The sequence below is a fragment of the Chiloscyllium plagiosum genome, chromosome 39, assembly GCF_004010195.1.
Source record: "Chiloscyllium plagiosum isolate BGI_BamShark_2017 chromosome 39, ASM401019v2, whole genome shotgun sequence".
NCBI lineage: Eukaryota > Metazoa > Chordata > Chondrichthyes > Orectolobiformes > Hemiscylliidae > Chiloscyllium > Chiloscyllium plagiosum.
Genome location: NC_057748.1, coordinates 9,172,149 through 9,193,204, shown reverse-complemented (window position 1 = coordinate 9,193,204; position 21,056 = coordinate 9,172,149). Strand labels below are relative to the sequence as shown.

The 21,056-nt window shown below is 39.5% G+C and overlaps 1 protein-coding gene across 3 annotated transcripts in view; it reads right to left on the bottom strand.

The window, feature by feature from the left end:
* LOC122542207 (F-box only protein 47-like) overlaps nt 1–21,056 on the bottom strand; it is a 66,089-nt gene that overhangs the window by 30,962 nt on the left and 14,071 nt on the right. For 2 of the 3 annotated variants that reach the window (XM_043679686.1, XM_043679687.1), the window contains 4 exons: nt 20,511–20,690; nt 17,696–17,772; nt 5,475–5,552; nt 2,284–2,392 (listed from right to left, as the gene is read on the bottom strand). In XM_043679686.1, coding sequence (XP_043535621.1) covers nt 2,284–2,392; nt 5,475–5,552; nt 17,696–17,772; nt 20,511–20,690 — 444 coding nt within the window. The remainder of the gene's footprint in view (nt 1–2,283; nt 2,393–5,474; nt 5,553–17,695; nt 17,773–20,510; nt 20,691–21,056) is intronic. The other variant, XM_043679688.1, reaches the window with a different exon arrangement.

The following is a 21,056-nucleotide window of genomic DNA, read 5'->3' as shown; positions in this document are numbered from 1 at the left end:
GTGAAACTTGAAAGGGTTCAGAAAAGATTTACAAGGATGTTACCAGGTTTGGAGGATTTGAGCTATAGGCAGAGGTTGAATGGGCTGGGGCTGTTTTCCCTGCAGTGTCGGAGGCTGAGGGGTGACCTCATAGAGGTTTATAAAATCATGAGGGGCATGGATAGGATAAATAGACAAAATCTTTTCCTGGGTGGGGAAGTCCAGGGCATAGGTTAGGGTGAAAGGAGAAAGATATAAAAGGGACCAAAGGGGCAACTTTTTCACGCAGAGACTAGTGCATGTATGGAATGAGCTGCCACAGGAAGTGGTGGAGGCTGGTACAACTGCAACATTTATAAAGGCATCTGGATGGGTATATGAATAAGAAGGGTTTAGAGGGATATAGGCCAAGTGCTGGCAAATAGGACTAGATTAGGTTGGGATATCTGGTTGGCATGGACAAGTTAGACCGAAGGGTCTGTTTCTGTGCTATACATCTCTATGACTCTATAATAAATTTCCTCCTCTTCCCTAGGCTAGAATAGTTCTCTTCTATTATTATTTCTGGTGGTAAAAAAAAAACTTGCATTTATATCCAAATTTCACAACTTCAAGGCATCACAAATGCTTAACAGCCATGAAGTATCGTTGAATCACAGAATGGTTACAGCACATGAGGTTATCATTCAGCCAGTCATGTCCATACCAATTGTCCACAAAAGCAATTCAACTAGACCACACCTTACCTTGTTGTCTCTTAAGATTTTTCTATTCAGATAATTATGCTTTTGAAAGTCACAACTGCACCACCACACATTCAGGCAATGCATTCTAAATTCTAACCACTCATTTTATATATTTTATGAAGTAAAGTAATGTAAGAAACGTTGAAGTCAATTTGCACACAGTTATATGATAATGACCAATTTTAGGGTTTGTTTGAGGGTTAAATCTTGACCAGAGTTTCAGGGAGAACACTCCTACTTTCTTTGAAATAGTACCTTAGGATCTTTTATGTTTGTCTGGTTGTTATTTAGAGAAAAATCTGACCTCCACTCACTGACATCCTGCTGTTAACCCATTAGCAGTGTGACGGAGATGAGAACTCACCATGTGAAAAATCACAAGAATGCAAATATTAGTCTGATCAGGCCAGTTCCACAGTGCACCAATGCTCTAAGGAACCCCACAGCTTAGACTCTTCCAAGTAGTTATATGATCAGATAGGTTATTCCCTCAAAAAGGAGACAGCACAGTGACTTTAAACTTTCATGTCACTTGACAAACTAAATAATTTTATACAACACTGCAGCAGCCTCTGGTGGCAAAATTAAGTGCTACACTTAAAAAACTTACCTAAGCATTGTTATATTCCAGTTGTATTACCATCGATGATAACCTATTTCTGTTCAGACCTTATGAATCCATTTGTTTTAATTTGATTACTATGATCAACAAAATATTGCACTTGGAAAATTAAGAGCTTACTATTATCAGAACTTTACTACTGTAACTAAACTATTTGATTGTACATCCCTCTTAGAAAAGGAGATTGCTATCAGGCTCCTTAACAAAAATCAAATAGTTACAAAATATTAAGCTTTTCATTCTATTATTTTTGCATGCATGGATATATTCTTTTCTTGATGTACATGTTTATTATTGGTGCCAGTTAATTTTTGGAATTTTGTCCAGGTAGCAATTCTTCAAATGTAAGCCTTGCAAGTAGGAATAGCTTGTTAGCACCATTATATGGAATCACTGGAAAAATGTTTGAGGGCAGGAACACTGGCAGATTGTTTTCCTGCACAATCCAAAATGATGAAGGTTAAGTGTTGGCCCAGCTGGAGGTCAGTTCACCAAGTATGCTATAGCAATTAAACTGGGACCTTTTTGTTGTATAGCTTAGCACCACACCTAAAGTGCAATTATTCACTGAGTCATCAATGGCTGCTCAATGGGCCCTCTTGTGACTTAGCGGCAGTGTCCCTATCCCTGAACCCGAGGGACTTAGGTTCAAGTTTCAATTGCTGCAGAAGTGTGTTATAGCATCTCTGAACAGGTTGGTTAGAAAAATAGGTTACATAATTTTTTAAAAAAAAAATCAATGTCTGTTCATATTATTTTTTCATTAAATAGTGTCTGCTCTTGATGACTGCACTGCAGTTTCTGGCTGCAAAGAATTACTGGGCCCAGTGTTGCAAAGGTGATGAAATAACAAGACAGAGCTGGAATGACAAGTTCAGTGAAGCAAGTTGCTAGTAATGGTAATATCGCTAATATTTCTCTCAGCTCCAATTTTCCCTGGTCTGCTGCATACCACACTTTGCATTTTCCGTGGCAAGTTTGCATTTTCATTCAGGAAGTTAAACACACGATGGCACTCCAGTTCATCCCAGCCTGCTATAAGAGTCTGCAGGAAGGCAGAAGAAAAAATATATTACAAGGTAAATCAAATGTAAGTTTACTTTTTTCTACCCTTAATTTACATTATTGCTTTTTTTAATCTATCAGAACTCTCCTGATTTTGCAATAGAGATGAAGGATTAGTTCTCCAAGCAAGAATCTCTAATTATCTAAGAGGATGAACTGAAACTGGTAGGTTTACTGTCCTTCCAATTTCCTCTTCCACTCAAATCACATCCTCATGTATGTACTAATAGGAAAAAAAATCAAAACAAAAATGCTGCAATTCAATCCTAATGTAAAGGTTGGGGAGGACATAACATGCATTGCAGGCAGGGAATGGAAAAATATTAACTGGTACAGAGGGGCAACGCAAGGCACATTGTATGAGGAGAAAAAGTTTGTAAGAATGTGTTCCATTCACTAGAAAGAATACCCACCACAGTAATAGACATGAAAATCAAATAAACAGAAAGTTATGAACAAATATTACTTAAAGAACAATGGGCTTTCTACTGACACACAACTTCAATTGTTTCTATGTAGATTAACCACATCATTAGAAACACAAAAAAATGATTACAAGTATAAAAATAAATAACTGTATCATTAAACAGAGCCCAAGAATATCCAGCCATTCAGGTAGGCTCCGTTACTGACTACTGACACACAACTTCAATTGTTTCTATGTAGATTAACCACATCATTAGAAACACAAAAAAATGATTACAAGTATAAAAATAAATAACTGTATCATTAAACAGAGCCCAAGAATATCCAGCCATTCAGGTAGGCTCCGTTACTGACTGTCCAAAAGAGTAGTGACAATGTAAGCTTGGTCCTCATTATGATTCACTTCAGCTGAACATCAAAGTTTCCAGTATTACCTTTAGGAGTTTTTTTAATGGTGATTATAGAGTTCCCCAAGTATGGGTTTGCCTCAATGAAACATTTGAAATCCTATTCATAGTGTGAGATCCACAATAATTCACAGTGGGTACTCATCAGCTCTTACATGATGGTGCCTGCTCTTCAGATTTATTTGGATTTATGTGCAGCATAGGCAAGAATGGTATGCTGATACTGTTGAATACAGATGAGAAGTATTCATTTAAGGCCTCACCTACATCCATTGGCTCCACGCAGAGATTTTCCCTTTGGTCTCTATCAGGTCCCACTCTTTACCTGATAAGCCTCTTACTTTTAACACATTTATAAAAAGCATTGGCGTTTTCCTTGATCCCATCTGTCAAAGATATTTTTGGCGCTTCTTTGCCCTCCTAATTTCCTTTTTAAGTAGCCTCTGACAATCTGTATATTTTTGAAGGGTCTTGTTTTTAATGCACTGTACCTGATATATGCTTTCTTCTTTTTCTTTATCAAACTCTCAATATCCCTTGACGTTCAGCATTCCTTGGACATGGTGCCCTTACCCTTCACTCTGAGAGGAAGTTGCTGACCTTGAATTCTCTCCATACTACTTTTAAAAGACTCCCACTTTCCAAATGAAGACTTCCCTGCAAGTAGCTGCTCTCAGTCTACGTTTGCCAGATCTTATCTAGTGATATTGAAATCAGCCTGCTACCCCCCACCCCCCCATCTCCCCCCTCAGTTTAAGCACATAATCTCTGCACTATCCTTATTCCTGTCCACAATAACTTTGAAACTTACAGAGTTACGGTCATTACCCTCCAAATGTTCACACACTGAAACTACAACCACTTGACCAGTTTCATTCCCAAGGATTAGGTCTAACACTGCCCATCTCTTTTAGGACTATCTATATATTGCCATAAATGCTCTCCTGGATGCACTTTAAAAATTCCACCATGTCTAATCCTTTCACATTAAGGCGATCCCAGATAACGTTAGCAAAGTTGAAATCCCCTGCAACTAAAACTCTGCTTCTCTCACCTTTCTGGGATTTTCGTATACTTCCGCTTCACTACTTCCCTCTGACTGTTGACGAAGGCCTGTAGTATAATCCCAGCAAGATAATTTTTTTTTATATTTCTGAGCTCGACCAAATGGCCTCATTTGAAGAGCCTTCTGGGAAGTTCTTCCTCATTAGCGCAGTGATGGTTTCCTTTATCAATAATGCAATGCCCTACCGCATTGCATTATTGATAAAGGAAACTTATATGCCCTGGAATGTTGAGCTGCCAATCCAAAATCATTCTCCTACATGCTGATCAATGTTCTAAGTTCATTTGACATACTACTCACACTCCTTGCATTAAAATAGATACAATTTTGTTTTCTAGATCTCCCATATGGCTCAACCTGCTCAAGTCCTAGCATTTTGTCTGACTGAATCTTGCTCCTGACTTTACATCTACTTTGTGTGTCCAACCCCATCAAATCCTCTCCAATAGCACATACAAACCTCCCAGAAAGAATATTTGATCCATTCCGATTCAGGTGCAATCCACCCAGCTTGTAGAAGTTGGCCCAATGATCCAAAAATCTAAAGCCCTCCCTCCTATGCCAAATCTTCAGCCACATATTCATCTGACCTATCTTCCTGTTCCTATACTCAATAGCATGTTCAAGTGGAACTTTAGTCGTCTTCCTCTTTAATCTCCCACCTAACTCTTTAAATTCCTGCTGTAGATCTCATTTCAAATTTTATCTACGTAATTGGTTCCAATATGTATCTCGACAGCCAGCTGTTGACCCTCTCCCTTCAGAATGCCCTGAAGCCACTCTGAGACATCCCCGACCCTGGCATCAGGGAGGCAACATACTATTTAAGAGACTCTTTTGCTGCCACAACTGTCTATCAGTTCTCCTGACAATGGAGTCTCCCATCACTAAAACTCTCCTAGTCTTTTCCCTCTCCTGCTGTGCAGCATAGCCAACTGTGGTGCCACCAACGTGGTTGTTGTTCCATTCTCCTGAGAGGCAATCCTCCCCCAACAGTATCGAAAACAGTGAAAATAAGGGTGAATAAACAATAGTCAACAAATTGGGAAAATATAGCAAGAATGACTGTAGAATTGAAACCAATCATCACAACTTTTTTAAACATTAAACTTTCACTAAAAATCTTAATGTGACATCATTACTTATGACAGCCTGCATCTTACCTGTAATAACAGCCCAAAACAAGCAAATCCTGAACATTGTATCAGCATACTACAGCCACCCATCCTGAAGCATGGATTCTGACGAGGAGAAAAAATAAAAGACACCTTCAAAAATATTGACAGAGCAGCAGAGCATATCGGAACAAAACAGCCAGGATAATATTCTGAGAGGGCCCTTTCAACATTGCCAATTCTGATAATAAAGGTTGAATTTCCTGTGAACACATCCTCTAGTTAGTGCAAAAAGCAGACAGAGAAAGGACTTTCCCAAGTGGCTGCAGCTACTTGTCTAAAAATGGCAAGATGTAAATTAGAGTTGCCTACACAAGAAGGGGGTTTCACTTTATTCTAGCAAACCCTTCTCTCTCCCACTTCCCTGCAGCTTCACATTTTCTTTCAGCATTCCTCTCACTCAGAGACAAAAAGGATATTGGCACAGGTCTTCCCCATCCTGTTCTTAGTGCAGGCCTCCCACCTGCTCCCTCTCCCAATGCTGACCTTCATTCCACCAGGTATCAACCTTTATATTGCTCCCCTAGTTCTACAACAGTGGCATATGCATGATGACGGTGTCATCGTGCATGGTAAACAATGGCATATTGGTGATCGCAGACACTTCCTGTAGCTTGTCTTGCATCAGCTGGGTGATGTCACTGGCAATATCTAAGCATGTGTGCTGGCCATTCTGCGTTACTGATCATCACTCCAGATAACAACCCACACTGAAACATCAAATTATTTTTCTTTCAGATGCTGATCAGCCCCTGGTGAATTTTCAGTTTTAATTTTAGGTATTTATAACTGCAAACATTCAAGTTCTTCAGCCATGAGAAGAAGTAACTGAGAGGTGATCATACAGAATTTGCATCTTAATCATATCATTTAACCCAACAAGTCCAATCCTGTATTTATGCTTCACACCATTTTCTCTCTCCATTGCACCCAGCCACATGGTACATTCTTCTATTCCCTTCTCGCTCATGAACTTACTTTAGCTTCTCCTTCAAGCTACTCGTTTCAATTACTCTATGTCATAGCAAGTTCCACATTGTCACCACTCTCTAAATAAAGAAGTTTCCCCTGGATTCCTTGTTGGACTTCAGAAGTACAGAATAAGAGAATTGAGAATATAATTTAGAAATATTATTCTAAATTAACTTGTGAGATAGGTCAGATATTCAAATTAGCAAAATGTAGATTTCGGACTGATATCAGGACATTCTTCTTCACATAAAAGATAACTAATACATGAGAGATACATTCAGTTAATGTATTAAAAAAACCCTTGAATAACGCAAAGCAAATAAGATGACTGAATGGGAAGAGTGTATTGATCAGGAAATCAGTCCCACGGCCTTTGATTTTCTGTCCATGTAATGGGCAAAAACATATTCAGTATGAATGATGTACCATCAGATGAAATGGGTGGGATTTTGGAAAGGGTCTGCTCAGATTGTGCTAGTGGTGTACAAAAGATTTTCTGGAAAGGAGGTTTTGTGATTACAGCCTGGAGAGTCAAGGGGACAAAGAAAGGTGGGCCACGCATGAAGCAGAGCTAACCACATAAATGAAGATTAAATAGCCTGTAGGATTCAATGGATTAAGAGGGAAGATTTTTGATTAGCAATAAAAAAGAAATCAAACAAATACTCTTATGTACGTAAGGAACTGAAGTGGGGTGAGATTTGTAGTCACAGCTTTCAGTTACATGACCTCCCTACCAGAAATTGTTGATATTCTTCATTCTGGACTGCTTTCAATTGGTACTAAAAGCAAGATTTCAGGCTTCACTTGAACTCATTAGCAATCTTTTAGCTATCAGTTGCACTGAAGACCTACAAGTTAACATCACTAGTGGTTATCAACAGACATAATTGTAATTAATTAGCATTAAATATATCATAGCATTCAAGTATTTGGAGGTTACTGGCATTTTGTTTCCTTCAATGCTGCTGGTGATATAGAATCCCTACAGTGTGCAAACAGGCCCTTTGGCCCAATAAGTCCACACCGACCCTGCACAGAGTAACCCACCCAGACCCATTCCCCTATATTTACCCTAGACAAAACACCTAAACTATACATCCCTGAACTACGGGCAATCTTAACATGGCCAATTCACCTGACCAGCACACCTTTGGATTGTGGGAGGAAACCAGAGCACCTGGAGGAAACTCACGCAGACATGGGGAGGAAGTGCAAACTCCACACAGACAGTTGCCTGAGGCAGGAAATGAACCCGGATGCCCACCAACCGGTGACTGAATGAGAAAATTTGATAAAGTCACAATGCAGTACGGCATACAACCTTTACCATTTTCCTAGACCTTCAGGAGAAGTAGCTGGGTCTTTTAAATTCTAGAGTATTTTGTTTCTTTTTGAGTCATTGAGTCATTATGTGACAGCCAACAGCGACCGATGATTATTTAATAACATTTTATTTTAAGAGTCAATACTGGATTACATTATAGTGATGGTCACAATATTACAACACAGAGTATGGGATAACTAAAATATTTGATTTACCCAAGTACATTATAGGAGAAAAGGTTCAGTGCAGCACCCACTTAGAAAATAAGTTGGTTATATACATTAAGTAACACTTCAAACTCATTTAAAAATAAACATGATACACAAACAGATATATTCAGAAGAAAACTAAATGAGTGAAATCAGTATTAAAACACGGCAAGGTCTGAAAGGTCAAACAAACTGATATTTTTGTTCTGAGGAAGCGTCACTCGACCCGAAACGTTAACTCGGAGTTCTCTTCAAGATGCTGCCAGACCCGCTGAGCATTTTCAGCAATTTCTGTTTTTGGTTTTGGCATTTCTTGCGGCTTCTTCTTCATATTTAAGGTGACAATTTCAAGATGGATGTTTGATAGCTGTACAGAATTTAGTGAGGCCAGCTGCCTTGATACGTTTTTAATCATTTTAACATGGTTAAAGGGGCAAAAATACAACTTAAAAGATCCAGAAAGTTGTCGCTGGCCATGCTAAGACTAACATTGTCCCTGACTACGACAACGCTGATAAACAGATAAACATCTTTTGTGAATAGACATTGCTGCAAGCTGAGCAGATTTCACACCAAACACAACTCTGAAGTAATACCTGTTAAGGTTCATTACAATATTTATCATCTGAACATCATGCAACAGGTAATCTCCTCCCCACAGCAACACTTACACAACCACAGTTACAATCTCGGGTACTGAGTCTTGAGCAGCATGTATATTTCAGAAATAATTCCATACAGGAAAAGTTTCCATCTTTCCAAATAAACAATTGATGAAATCATACTCTTCTCTAAGGACAATCAAAAACCAGACATTAGCAAGCCACGGATTTTGGTATGGAGATAGAGAATAGGGTTTTTGGCACCAACCCTCCACTTTCCATGAGATAGATTTTCCTTCTGATTTATTAATGTCATAGATATCCTCTGCAATGGCACGCAATAGCATTACCACTTTGACACTTGAATTGTGCAAGTGATTGTAGAAGATACATCTTAAAATCAAGGGGCAATCTCATACCAAATTTAGGAATTCTAATCATAGAAATTACAGCATTTGTAATCTGCATCACAGGCTTGTTAACTAAATGGACAAATTTCAGCAACTTTCCAATAGGCTATTTGAAAGAAAACCAGTTTTGACCTAAAGTGGTCCCAAAGCCTTAACTATGTCAACTGAATATAATAACTGATGCACATTTATATTCATTTATTTATTAAAGGAAAAGATAATTTATAGGACTGTACAGCAGTGAATGCTCACCCATTGATACTGCAGAAGTTCAACATTTTCTATCCACTCTCTGCTTTGTATATAAACACTTATTACTAGAAAAAGGTGGTGCTGGTAGAATGCCTGCAATTGCAGATTGAAAGATTTACCAGTGATTCCTGCAAAGTCAATCAACACTGTCAGGATCAATTGGAATTACCCGGTATGATCCCTACCAGCTTCTGGTGAGAATTAACACATTGTTTTCTTTCATGAAACTGTCAAGAATGACATTGACCAGGTCATTCTCTTAGCACTAGAGAGTCCATTCATAACAGAAGTAATTTCCAATAAGGTTTCTGCTAGACTTGTAGAGCTGTCCCCCATCAACGTACCACAGGTAAGAAATGTGATTAAGATTGGACAAGAATTCCCCAGGCTGGAAATGTTGCTCATATAGAGTGCCATCAAAAATATCACTTACAGCAGTTGAGTGTTTTCTTTCCTCCTAGCAGTTAACCTATGCAGGAGCTCCTTAGGAAAATGGGTCCCCTGAAATAGGTCCTGCAGCAGTTGTTCAGCTGGAACTTCAATAAAAAGAATGGCAGGTGCTCTCCTTTATCACCTTCTCACAGCTAAGATTTGTGCATTGACTAATAACACTGTGGTCATCTAAATATAATGTTATAATGATCACAAAACCTATGAAACATAAGCAGAGGTTTCAGTCCAGTGAGTATTTCCATGCTGTATGACTCTATAAATGGTTCCATAACAGGTTCAGAAATGTACTGCAAATGTGTGCAAGATTCAAGGAGCTTTAATAAGACAAATCACCAATACGTTCCCCAGAAAATTTGTGCTTGAATGCAATGGTTAATTTTAAAAATGCACTTTCCACAACTGTATGCAGGAGCACGTGCATAGACAGGCAGGGTGTCTTCAGCAAATGCGTTATTAGGAAAACCTCCATCTGCTGGATCCAGTTCCTCTTCAAGGAAAGGGGAGTTGTCTCATATTCCACTGAAGTCATCTTCAGTGTTGACTACTGCAAAAGAAATGGCTGAGTGTAAGCACATGAACACATGCTGAAGAGAAATTGTATAGATCATCAACAGCAATGTTTCTGTCGGAGTCATGGTCAAATCGGCAGATACTGTACTCAAGAACAAAATCTTGTGCTCCATAAATTACTTGCAATATGCTTTCCAGTTCAATGGCACACCTTCTTACCAGATATGCTGTACTGTGATCACAAACCAAATATGGAGTGATTTTAACTTAAGTAAATGGCAGCAAACCAGTATATGGTGACAGCCTTACATTGTGCTCAGCATCTTGTATTTTGCTCGGAACAGTCTTTCCACTGTCTTTCATTTCAAAGTACCTTTGAAAGTTGGCTGCAAGGAGACCCTCTATCCAAAGGTGCCGCTTCACCTCTGATACTATGACTCTTCAGGGCAGTGTTTCAAGGAGTAGACAACAAAATTAAACAATTACGCAGGTTATTTTAAAACTGAATCTTTACCAGATCCAGAAGCTAGCTTAGTTGTGGAATTCATCTCTTCCCCGTGAAGCATGCACTCCTGCATTGTAACTGTTTCCCTGCTGGGGATTTGAGGAGAGAAATCCAACTGTGTCTTGCCTAGCACAAGTAAATCCATCAGAATACCAGTTATGGGCACGAGTGAGTGTAATCTAATCATAACATCAAAGGTCATAAAGAATAAGATTTTTCCGCCAGTGGGCAATCGGCGTCACCGTCTCGGTTCACTTCCATTTCATCAGGAGGCAGACCAGCACAGCACCTAATGGTATCTGGTTTGCAATGTGAGGAATCATATCTTCAATGAATTCCCCCTTGGCATTTCGTAGCTCAGTGGTTAGCCAATACACAGGCAAAGTCATGCCAGGGCTCAGTACAACAAAGTCACAGCCAACTTGTTGACATGAATTTAGTGAGACTTCATGTTCATGTAGATTCCCTTCATCTATATTACTGGTGGACCAACCAGAATCAAGAGCATGGCCATTAATCCACATTCCAGTGATGGTTCTGATCTTCATTAAGCCTCTTGTACTTTGGAGATTCACCACCTTGTTGCAGAAAGCGAACCTTCAAGTCTAAAATACAGGTGACAAAAGCCACTTGGCTTGCCTTTGGACATAACTGGACCAAATGAGTTAACTAAGCCCACATAACAAGTTTGAAGTTAGATTGAAATTTGATTTTTTTTAAAAATCAAAAAATAAAATCCAATTCTTGATAGATTTTCAGCCTTTTATCTTGTTTTCTGAACTTCTTGGATAGAGAAATTAGGCAGCCCCTTTGTTCTCATTGCCACCCTGTTCTGAACTCCCTAGGTCCTCCCTGTACCTGCTGGTCTCACCTGCAGTTTATAAAAGTACATACTCCAACAGGAGAACCTTGGAGAACCCATGACCCTGGGATGTTGCAGAGAGGCGCTGCTGGCAAGATTCATTCCAATCAGTAGCAAATGCTGGAACCATATGAAAGGGAAATGTTGGCATTTGCAAGTCAGTTGGAGCCAGCAGTGAATGTGATTTTGGCAATGAAGTGCTGAGTGTTAGGACAAGGCAGCAGTTGCAAGCCGCAATTTCAGACATCAGGAGCCGCTTGGGCATGGCGGGCAGGATCACCACAATCAAACCCGAATTATGTGTAAGGAAATCTTGAAGAACTTTCCAACACAAGAGAAAACAGTAAGCACTCTGACCATTTCCACCTCTAGGCCCAACATAGGTACCCGTGACGGCACATTAACACCTCAGGCAGCCAGCAGTAGGAGGCAAGTGGTCATGAGTCTATAGCTAAGACAGTAGCATCAGCGACCCCAAACAAAATAATGCAGCAGCCAATGATAATCAGGAGCCCTCTGGCCAACTCCTCAAGGCCAAATGCTGACCATTTCCCAGATGAATCCTCAGGGCTGCTTAAGGGCAAGTGCAATGCAATAACATTTTCAATTCCACACTAACATACCTAGCTCTACTAGCGCCAAAGCAGAATTATCACATTGGGCTGGGTAAACTTTGTTCAACTCTTGGCAGACATTGAAACACATCTAGCCTGACTGACTCATGGAGCAAATTAGAAAGTCTGATACTGAACTGGAGATGTTTTGTGATGAAAGGAACAATGCGGCCAAGTCAAACTCATTGAATGCAAAACTAGGTAAGGAACTTTACTTCATGCTGCACTTGAATAGTTTCTGCACTCCTGGTCTCACTCAAGGTCAACAGAGACTTTCTCCACTGTATTTACCATTCCTGCAAAGCAGCAATTCCTGCATGAAATTCTTGCTATCCTAGAGAACTATGTTTGCATCAAGAAAGCACCCAGCAGGACAGGTATCCTGAAGCTCAGAACCATCATTGGGACGTGGAAGGTGGTATCCCAGCGTGCAAAGGGAACCTCCACACAACGAGGATACCACCAATAGGATTGGGGAAGGAGATCTGACAAAAGATACAGTTCATGGAACAAATAAAAAGATGTGATATTTCAATTATCACTAGCTGAAAGGCACCAACAGGAGCAGTCATTCAACTCAATTCCAAGAAACTGCGGAAATAACCTTTTGTCAATCATAAATGAATTTTTTCACCTAAGGACAGTTGGTCTCATCATTCTAATTGCCCTATACACCATAAAATACAGCCAACCTGGAACTTGCAGTAAAATACTTCAGACCCCTTTCATCTGCTTACATTCACAGACTAGCTGTCATCTCTTCTAAGTTAACCAAACAATGAAACCTGTTATCTTTGTAGGGTTCATGAGATAGCACCATATAAAATAAGGATGAGATAGTCAGTGCTCAACCACACCGTCAACTATTACTACAAGATGATTGCCCACCATACAATACAGTCAGCAAATTTCAGTCACATAATTGAAGACGTCACTGTTAATAACTGATGGTATTTGAGGTTGAATAGTTCCTATGAGTCTCATAGCTTTAATTATCTGGAAGCTTTACTTTGTTATCTCCATTTATATAGTTTATTTGTAGTTTTTGATTTATTATTGTTTTTATAGTTCCTATGTTTGTGTATTTTTATGGTTTACATAATTGGTGGTTTGTACAGATTTTTACAGTTTTATTGGTTTTGCGCTATGTTGACTTTTTTGCACTATATGGAAAAGTAAGTTAGTTATTTGCATTAATGATTTCCTTGTTTTTTGCCTTTTAAAAATGCATTCGTTGCTGATCGTATTCAATGCCAAGTGATGCATTTGAGGGTTTCAATAATGCCTTTTGACAGCTTTCTTGAGTTTCATTTCAAAAGATCTGAGGGCTTTCCATATCTTAAGTGAATTCTCCAAGATGTATTTGAGAACTTTGATGATTTGATGCCAATGAGACAGTATTCAATGAACAAGATGTTACCATGTCTTTCGTATCTATAATTGCAGTCATTCATCCCAAAGACGAATCTTGGTTATTGGGCAATGAAAGCAAAATCAACGTTCAAATTTTCGATAGGGTTGAATCAGAAGAATAAATTCATATTTATACAATGCCCTTTATGGACTTAGATGTCCAAAGCATATTACAGTCAAAAAAATATTTTTTATGCGCAGTCACTACTGTAATGCAAGAAGCACAGTAGCCAATTTGAAGCAGCAAGATTTCACTGATAGCATTGAGATAAAAGCCAGACAATCTATTTTATCAATATTGGTTAGACTTTAATATCGTTAAAGACAAACAGGTAGCTTTTCGGTAGAAAATGCCTTGTAACCTTTCTTTTGAACGTAAGAGGGCACATGGAGCTTCAGAGTAACATTTCTTCAGAAATTAAAACTCAAAACTTGTGCAAAGCTGGAGAAAACACCAAGTCCCCCATAGGTTAGTAAGGGAGTTGTGTACTGCTCTGATCCCCTTTTAACACTTTTTTTGATATGGACAGTCAGAGTCCCATCTTGCTTCAATTATGAGCTTACTTCCACCACACAAATCAGAGTCCTAAGCAATTTATAGAAACTGATACCCTGGTTTGGGGGGCCAATAGCACTTAAGACTTTTTTTAAAAAGTTCCTTTCAAAGATAATTAACATAGTATATTACTGGCAAACTGTACTATTCATTTAGGATCTATACAGTTACAATGAAGACCAAAAAATGTGAAAACCATTCATATAATTGGCACATTTCATTTTTTTCCAAACAGATATTTAACATTAGTTATTGTAAGAATTCTGCTTAAACATATCTAAATAAAAGATTGCTCACAGAATCTGAAAACAGCACTGAATTTTCAATATGTTTAGCTCATATTAATACTTTTCCCATTGTTTGCTTTTGAATTAGCTTATAGAACCAGATATACGTGCTGAATTTAAAACAGAAAATGCTGGAATACTCATTAGGTCTGGTTAAAACTATTCTCTCGCAAGTCTTACAACTACAGCCAGATCTTTGTGAACTCTGTGGAGAAACCCAGAAGCCACCTCTCAAGCCTCGCAGGTCAAAAGTATCAAAGCCTCATCAGAAACATCAGACCTCCTACACTCATATCAGCCAAGATACTAAGCAACCTAACCAACAGCCCAAGACATGGAGTGCCCAGACTCGCAACTAGAGGGTGTCCATTTCCCCACCTATGTCAGTCCTACCTTCCCAAACTGACCACTATGGAGCTACAGAACTGATCATGATTCACTCTCTGGACTGCAGAGTCACTGACTCCTTGACCGGAGCAGACATTTTACCATGATTAGTCCTCTAGGTGGATACTGGAGGCTGCCCTGACTTAGTCTGCCAGGACCCCTAAATGATTGGTGTTTCCATGAACATCGGTGAAGACTACTCCCCTAAGACTTTAAGACATGACTACTTGCTTGCAGCACATGCACTGTGTTTGCCTTGTAAACTGATGGCGCACAATACAAGTGGGAGATTAACATAGCACATTGCTGTACAGCAACACACCCAGCCCTTTACTGAGCAAGGCAAGGGTGTTTGATTGTGTCACTGCACTAATTGCTATAGTAAAGCATAGTGCAAGGAGGCAGGTAGGGACTAAGTGAACAAATGTTTACAGAGCAATCAAGCAGAGTCAAGATGTAGCCTGGTCCAATCTGTGAACTGGGTACCTGTCCATAAAGTGTCCCTGCTGCAGACAGTGGTAGCCAGTGCGCCATGATCTCTGCTTCCAGAATGCCTTGCTAGTGTATCGCACGATGCCATGAAGATTATGGGGAGGTGGTAGATACCGGATGCCAAATATTAATCATGATATGATGTAGCTGGTAACTGTGGATCATGCTCTGAAATGCTGCTTGTTGAGACACAACATGGTGATTGCTTGGAGCAAGCGGTGAGCTGAATCCACCAGGTACATGAAATCCATCTAGTTTTCATGTCAAGTTTTCTAGTTTGTTTGGTGGGTTTGGTAAGATAAAAAGCTGAATATTAGTGATGTGAGTTAGGTTGTCAACAAGTTGTTTCACAAAGAATAACACCCCTTATGGATAGAAAATTGGTTAACAAGCTTGAAACAAAGAGTCGGAATAAACGGGTCTTTTCTGAATGGCAGGTAGGGACCAGTGGAGTACTACAGTGCTTGGTTTTAGGACCTCCAACTATTCACAATATATTGTAATAATTTAGATAAGAGAATTAAATGTAATATCTCAAAATTTGCAGATAAGACAAAGCTGGGTGGAAGGGTGAACTGTGAGGAGGATACAGAGATGTTCCAATGTAATTTGGACAGGATGAGTGAGTGGGTGAATGCATAGCAAATGCAGTTTAACGTAGATAAATGTGCGGTTATCCACTTTGGCAGTAATCTTAGAAAGATAGATTATTATTTGAATGGCTATAAATTGAGAGAGGGAATGTTCAACAAGACCTGCATGTCTTTATGCACCAGTTGCTGAAAGTGAAGGCACAGGAGCTGAAAGCGGTAAAGAAAGCAAATTGTATGCTGGCCTTTATAGCAAGAGGATTTGAGGATAGGAACAAGGCTATCTCACTGCAATTATACAAGGCATTGGTGAGACTACACCTAAACTATTGTATGCAGTTTTGGTCTCCTAATCTAAGGAAGGATGTTCTTGATATGGAGAGAGTGCTGCAAAAGATTTTCAAATTGATTCTTGGGTCAACAAGACTGAGGTATGAGAAGAGATTGAGTCAGTTAGGATTGTAATCACTAGAGTTCAGGAGAATGAGGGATGTCGCATGGAGACCCATAAAATTCTAACAGGACTAGACAGGTTAGACACAGGGAGGATGTTCCGAATGGTGGGAGAGTTTAGGGGTCGTAGTTTAAGGATAAGGGGGCAAACTTTTTAAGACTGAGATGAAGAGAAATGTCTTCATGTAGAGTGTGGTGAGTCTGTGGAATTCACTCTACAGAAAGTGGCTGAGGCCATAACATGTGTGTTTTCAATAAGAAGCCATGATTATAATGAATGGCTTGAGGGGTCGAATGGCCTATTCCTGCTCCAATCTTAAATTTCAATATTTAACTGGCAACTTGCCACTGCTTGGTTCACCACAGCATGCGAAAAGCATAAATGATGGCCCAAGTTGCTCCCAACCTCATGAGACTTCTTGGAGAAAGTGAGGACTGCAGATGCTGGAGATCAGAATCAAAAAGTGTAGTGCTGGAAAAGCACAGCCAGGCAAGCAGCATCTGAGGAGGAGGAGGACAGTCGACATTTCAAGGATGAGCTTATGCTCGAAACGTCGACTCTCCTGCTCCTTAGATGCTGCCTGACCAGCTGTGCTCATTAACCTTTTTGTCTGATTCTACCATACATCCTGCAATAGCCCATGTTGTTCAGACCCCTGGAAGATTCCTACCCATCAGCACTGTACCACACTAAAGGAAAGGGTTTTAGACATGTCTCCAATTTGGCTATAATCTTCTAAGCACTATAACCCTACAGCAGTCAACTCCAGATACCAGGATTTGGTCATCTCTCCTTTCATGGAAAAAGACCTCAGGATGGCAATGACTTAAGACACCCAACACAGAAATCAAATCCTAATGGCGGGGCTCCACAATTAGGTGAAGCTGAGAAAGAAGGAATGTCAGGGAAAACAGTCAATCCTAAGATATGTGGCTTACACAGTCCATTGTACAGCCAAAATGTCAATTTTGAAAATAAAGGGACATCTGATGCAAGATTCTTAGGTGAAATAAATTTACTAGTTTCACTGTATTTTGTTTTTTGAACCAGGAATATTCCTAATTTATATAAATGAGGTAGCTGTATTTATCCATAGAGTCAATGTGGATGTTTTCAATCTTTTATGAGTTATTTGGCAAATTCAACACTGTCAAGGCGGGTGTAAGTTTTGCACTGCCATGCAATTCAAAGGATAGTATTTTCTGGTCTGGAAATATTATAATCTAGATTTTGCTATTGCTTTAAGGTTTGACATTAGCAATTATTTATCATTTAAACTATATTAGTAAAACCTTTGTAATCATGGTGCCTTACCTTTAATAACTGATTTTGCACAAATTTTAATCTCTCTTTAGTGGGTAAGAGAAGGGTACATCTTTTAAACAGCAAGCCTGAATGGGAGAAAACAAAAATTACTATTGCAATTGCACTATGCACAATATGATTGTGTCCTTGGTTTGAAAATGCACAACAATAATTCCAATCCACTTTCAACCTTTTATAGTTTAGATTATCTCAGTTGAAGAAGCTATTGAGTGCTACACTTGGCACCTCCTCCTTCATTAAATCACGGAAATCAGGAAGGCCACCTATATATAGAAGAATTATTAGGGGCAGCAGCCTATGGAGGCGAGGGCACATCAGTAAATGCAGGAATTGAGTATTTGCCTCAGTATACAGGAAACTGATGGAGAATTGCAATGACTTATTAAGGAGAGCACTAGAACTGGAATAGGGTCCTGGTAAAAGGAAAAAAAAATGGACAGGATGCAGATAGGTTAACGAAGCTGGAATTGTTCTGTTTAGAGAAGTTTGAGAGATTTTGTAAAGGCGTTCAAAGTCACAAGAGAGGATAGAGAGAAGCTGTTGCATTTTGTGAAGGAATCGAGAAGTATGTGACACTGATTTCAGGTAGAAAGAACTAAGGTGACATGAGAAAACACTTTTTTATGCAGCAAGTGGTTAGGATCAAGAATGCACTGCCTAGAAGTGGAAGCATTTTTAACTGCAGCTTTCAAAAGGGAAATGAATAAAAACGAAAAGATTAAAAACACATATGCAAGTTTATAGGAAAGAGATGGTGGAATGAAATTAACTGGATTGCTGTTGCAGAGAGCCACTGGGATCTGTGTAGGATGAATAGGGTCTCATTATGTGATGTCATCATTCTCTGATACCAACAATAAACTTTTTTCTCCAGAAACAAGACTGAGGTGACCTGACACAGGTTTTTACAATAAAGAACAAGTTTCAGTAGACATAAAGGTGGTTCCATTTGTAGGGGAGTCCAAGGGCAGTCACAAATATAAAATAGTCACTAATAAATACAGTAAGGAATTCAGGAAAATCTTTACTTATACTGGAGAGAATGTGAAATTCATTACCACATAATTGAGATAAACATCAGACAATCAATTAAGGTAAGCTAGCTACCTACAGGAGGTAGAAAATAGTGCAGACTATGGGCAGATGTGGGTGCAACAGATCTCATCAGCTGTTAGACAGCTGGCAAGAGATTCATGTTGTCTCCTTTGGGGTAGGTCCATCAAACCATGAGTCAATGCAAGCAGTGGAGAAGTCAGCGGCAGGCCTTTACCCAGGACCCAGAATCCAGAGGTGGAGGTCTTGACCATCGAGAGTTGCTGGCCAGTCAAAAGCCAACAGATATGTTGTTCAGCAGTGCCACAGCAGAAATGATGAATGACATCCACCAAAGGCCCAGGATGGAGATGCAACCCATGCCACAGGCATGTAGTGATGGGATGGGTTTTGTGGAGTTTGGGATGCAGGGTAGATAGGTCTAAGGGAGGCTTGGCAACAAGGACATGGATGCAGTTTTTAGTGATCTTCCATTTTCCCAATAATGGATCTCTCAATCAGCCATTTCTGGGACATAACAGGCAGGCCTCTACAGGTTTACTTGTCATGCACACCATCTAGTGACAGAGCTTCCCGAAACTGGGTCAGTACCAGCATTCGGGGATGAGACCCTTAAGTGAGCACCAAGTGTCCACTTTACATGCCTCATTTAGTGGGAAACTGTGAAGCTCAACAGCTAATCTTCCAATCCCTTATTTAATTGGAGTGTATGTGGGAAAATAGCAAACTGCTATCCCACCTCCAAACACACCATGTGTCAGGGCAAAAGATTCTGACTTTGCGGGGTGAGACAAACTAGATATTAGGAAGAAGCTGATGTGAAGCAAAAACACCAACATGGACCTATTGGGCCAAATGCCCTTAGTCTGTGCTGTAAATTCTATGCAATTCTACAAATGACTCTCCTTTAAACTCTACATCCCGAGATTAGGAAAGTTCAGACCAGGTCCACATTCCTAACTGGTATCTAGCGATCTTTCTGAAGTTATTACTCATAGTATATAATTATTTTTTCTGATAATTACACTCAAAATCCAGAGTTGGAATAAAAGGCCAAGAATTCTGTTTGAAATTGATGTAACCCCCTGTCAATTGTCTGTGCATATGTTGTGAGAGCTGAATTGGGCTGAGGTCTGATGCATCCTCAACAACCAACTATCAAATAACCTGTTAATTTAACCATCTGCAGTTATATATTACGAAATCATGTTAATCTAAATACGGGAGAAAGTTTTGTCTATTTGTTTCTGTCACAGCTAATCCCAGACTGGAATTACACATTATTGTGCCATTTTGCTCCTTTTTTGCTATTCATTAAGTATATTTAAGACAGAAATAGATAGGTTTTTGACTGTGAGGGGCATTAAGGTTAATGGGAAGAATGCGGGAGAATGGGGTTGAGAAACTTATCAGCCATGACTGTATGGCGGAGCAGACTTGATGGGCCAAATGACCTAGTCTCCTATGTCTTATGGTTTTTTTTGTATTTTTCTTTGTCAAGAACCTTTTAAATTTTATAAGATGAATCAGCCCCTTTACCTACTTGCATGAAAATAAATCTAAAAATCTAATTTCTCCCTTTCTGCTTCTATACATGCTAAACTTCTGCTTTATATGAAATGTGCCAACTGAACTGGAAGCAATTTTGTCAATGGATCAGTACTCCAGAAAACTGACCTTCACGTGTAGAGAAATAAAAATGATTTCCAGGTTTACAGGATGGTCTTTAGAACCATTCAGTATGCCTTACCCTGTAATAAGGTGTTACCTAAGGATCTGTAGTGTTCCATCGCAATTGATTTCTTGGAAATATCAGTCGAGTGGAATCCTTCCAGTAAAAGCCGTTTGATTCCAGATGATGTGCTGATATAACCTACAATCTGAGTGCCAACCACTTTTGACACCATGCTCAAAATACTGATATCTGTCACTGAGAAAAAAAAGTGAATAAAATAAGGTATCATGTTTGATCATTACACTATCATATGACAAAATATTCTTTTTACAGAATGTAAAAAGATTCTTCATTTGGTCTCCTTTGTTGTGCACAGGGTGCACAGACCCATCCATGTCCTGCCACCAAGGACAACAAAGCAATTTACTTCAGGCATAGAACATAGAAGAATACAGCGCAGTACAGGCCCTTTGGCCCTCGATGTTGCGCCGATCCAAGCCCACCTAACCTACACTAGCCCACTATCCTCCATATGCCTATCCAATGCCCGCTTAAATGCCCATAATGAGGGAGAGTCCACCACGGCTACTGGCAGGGCATTCCATGAACTCACAACTCGTT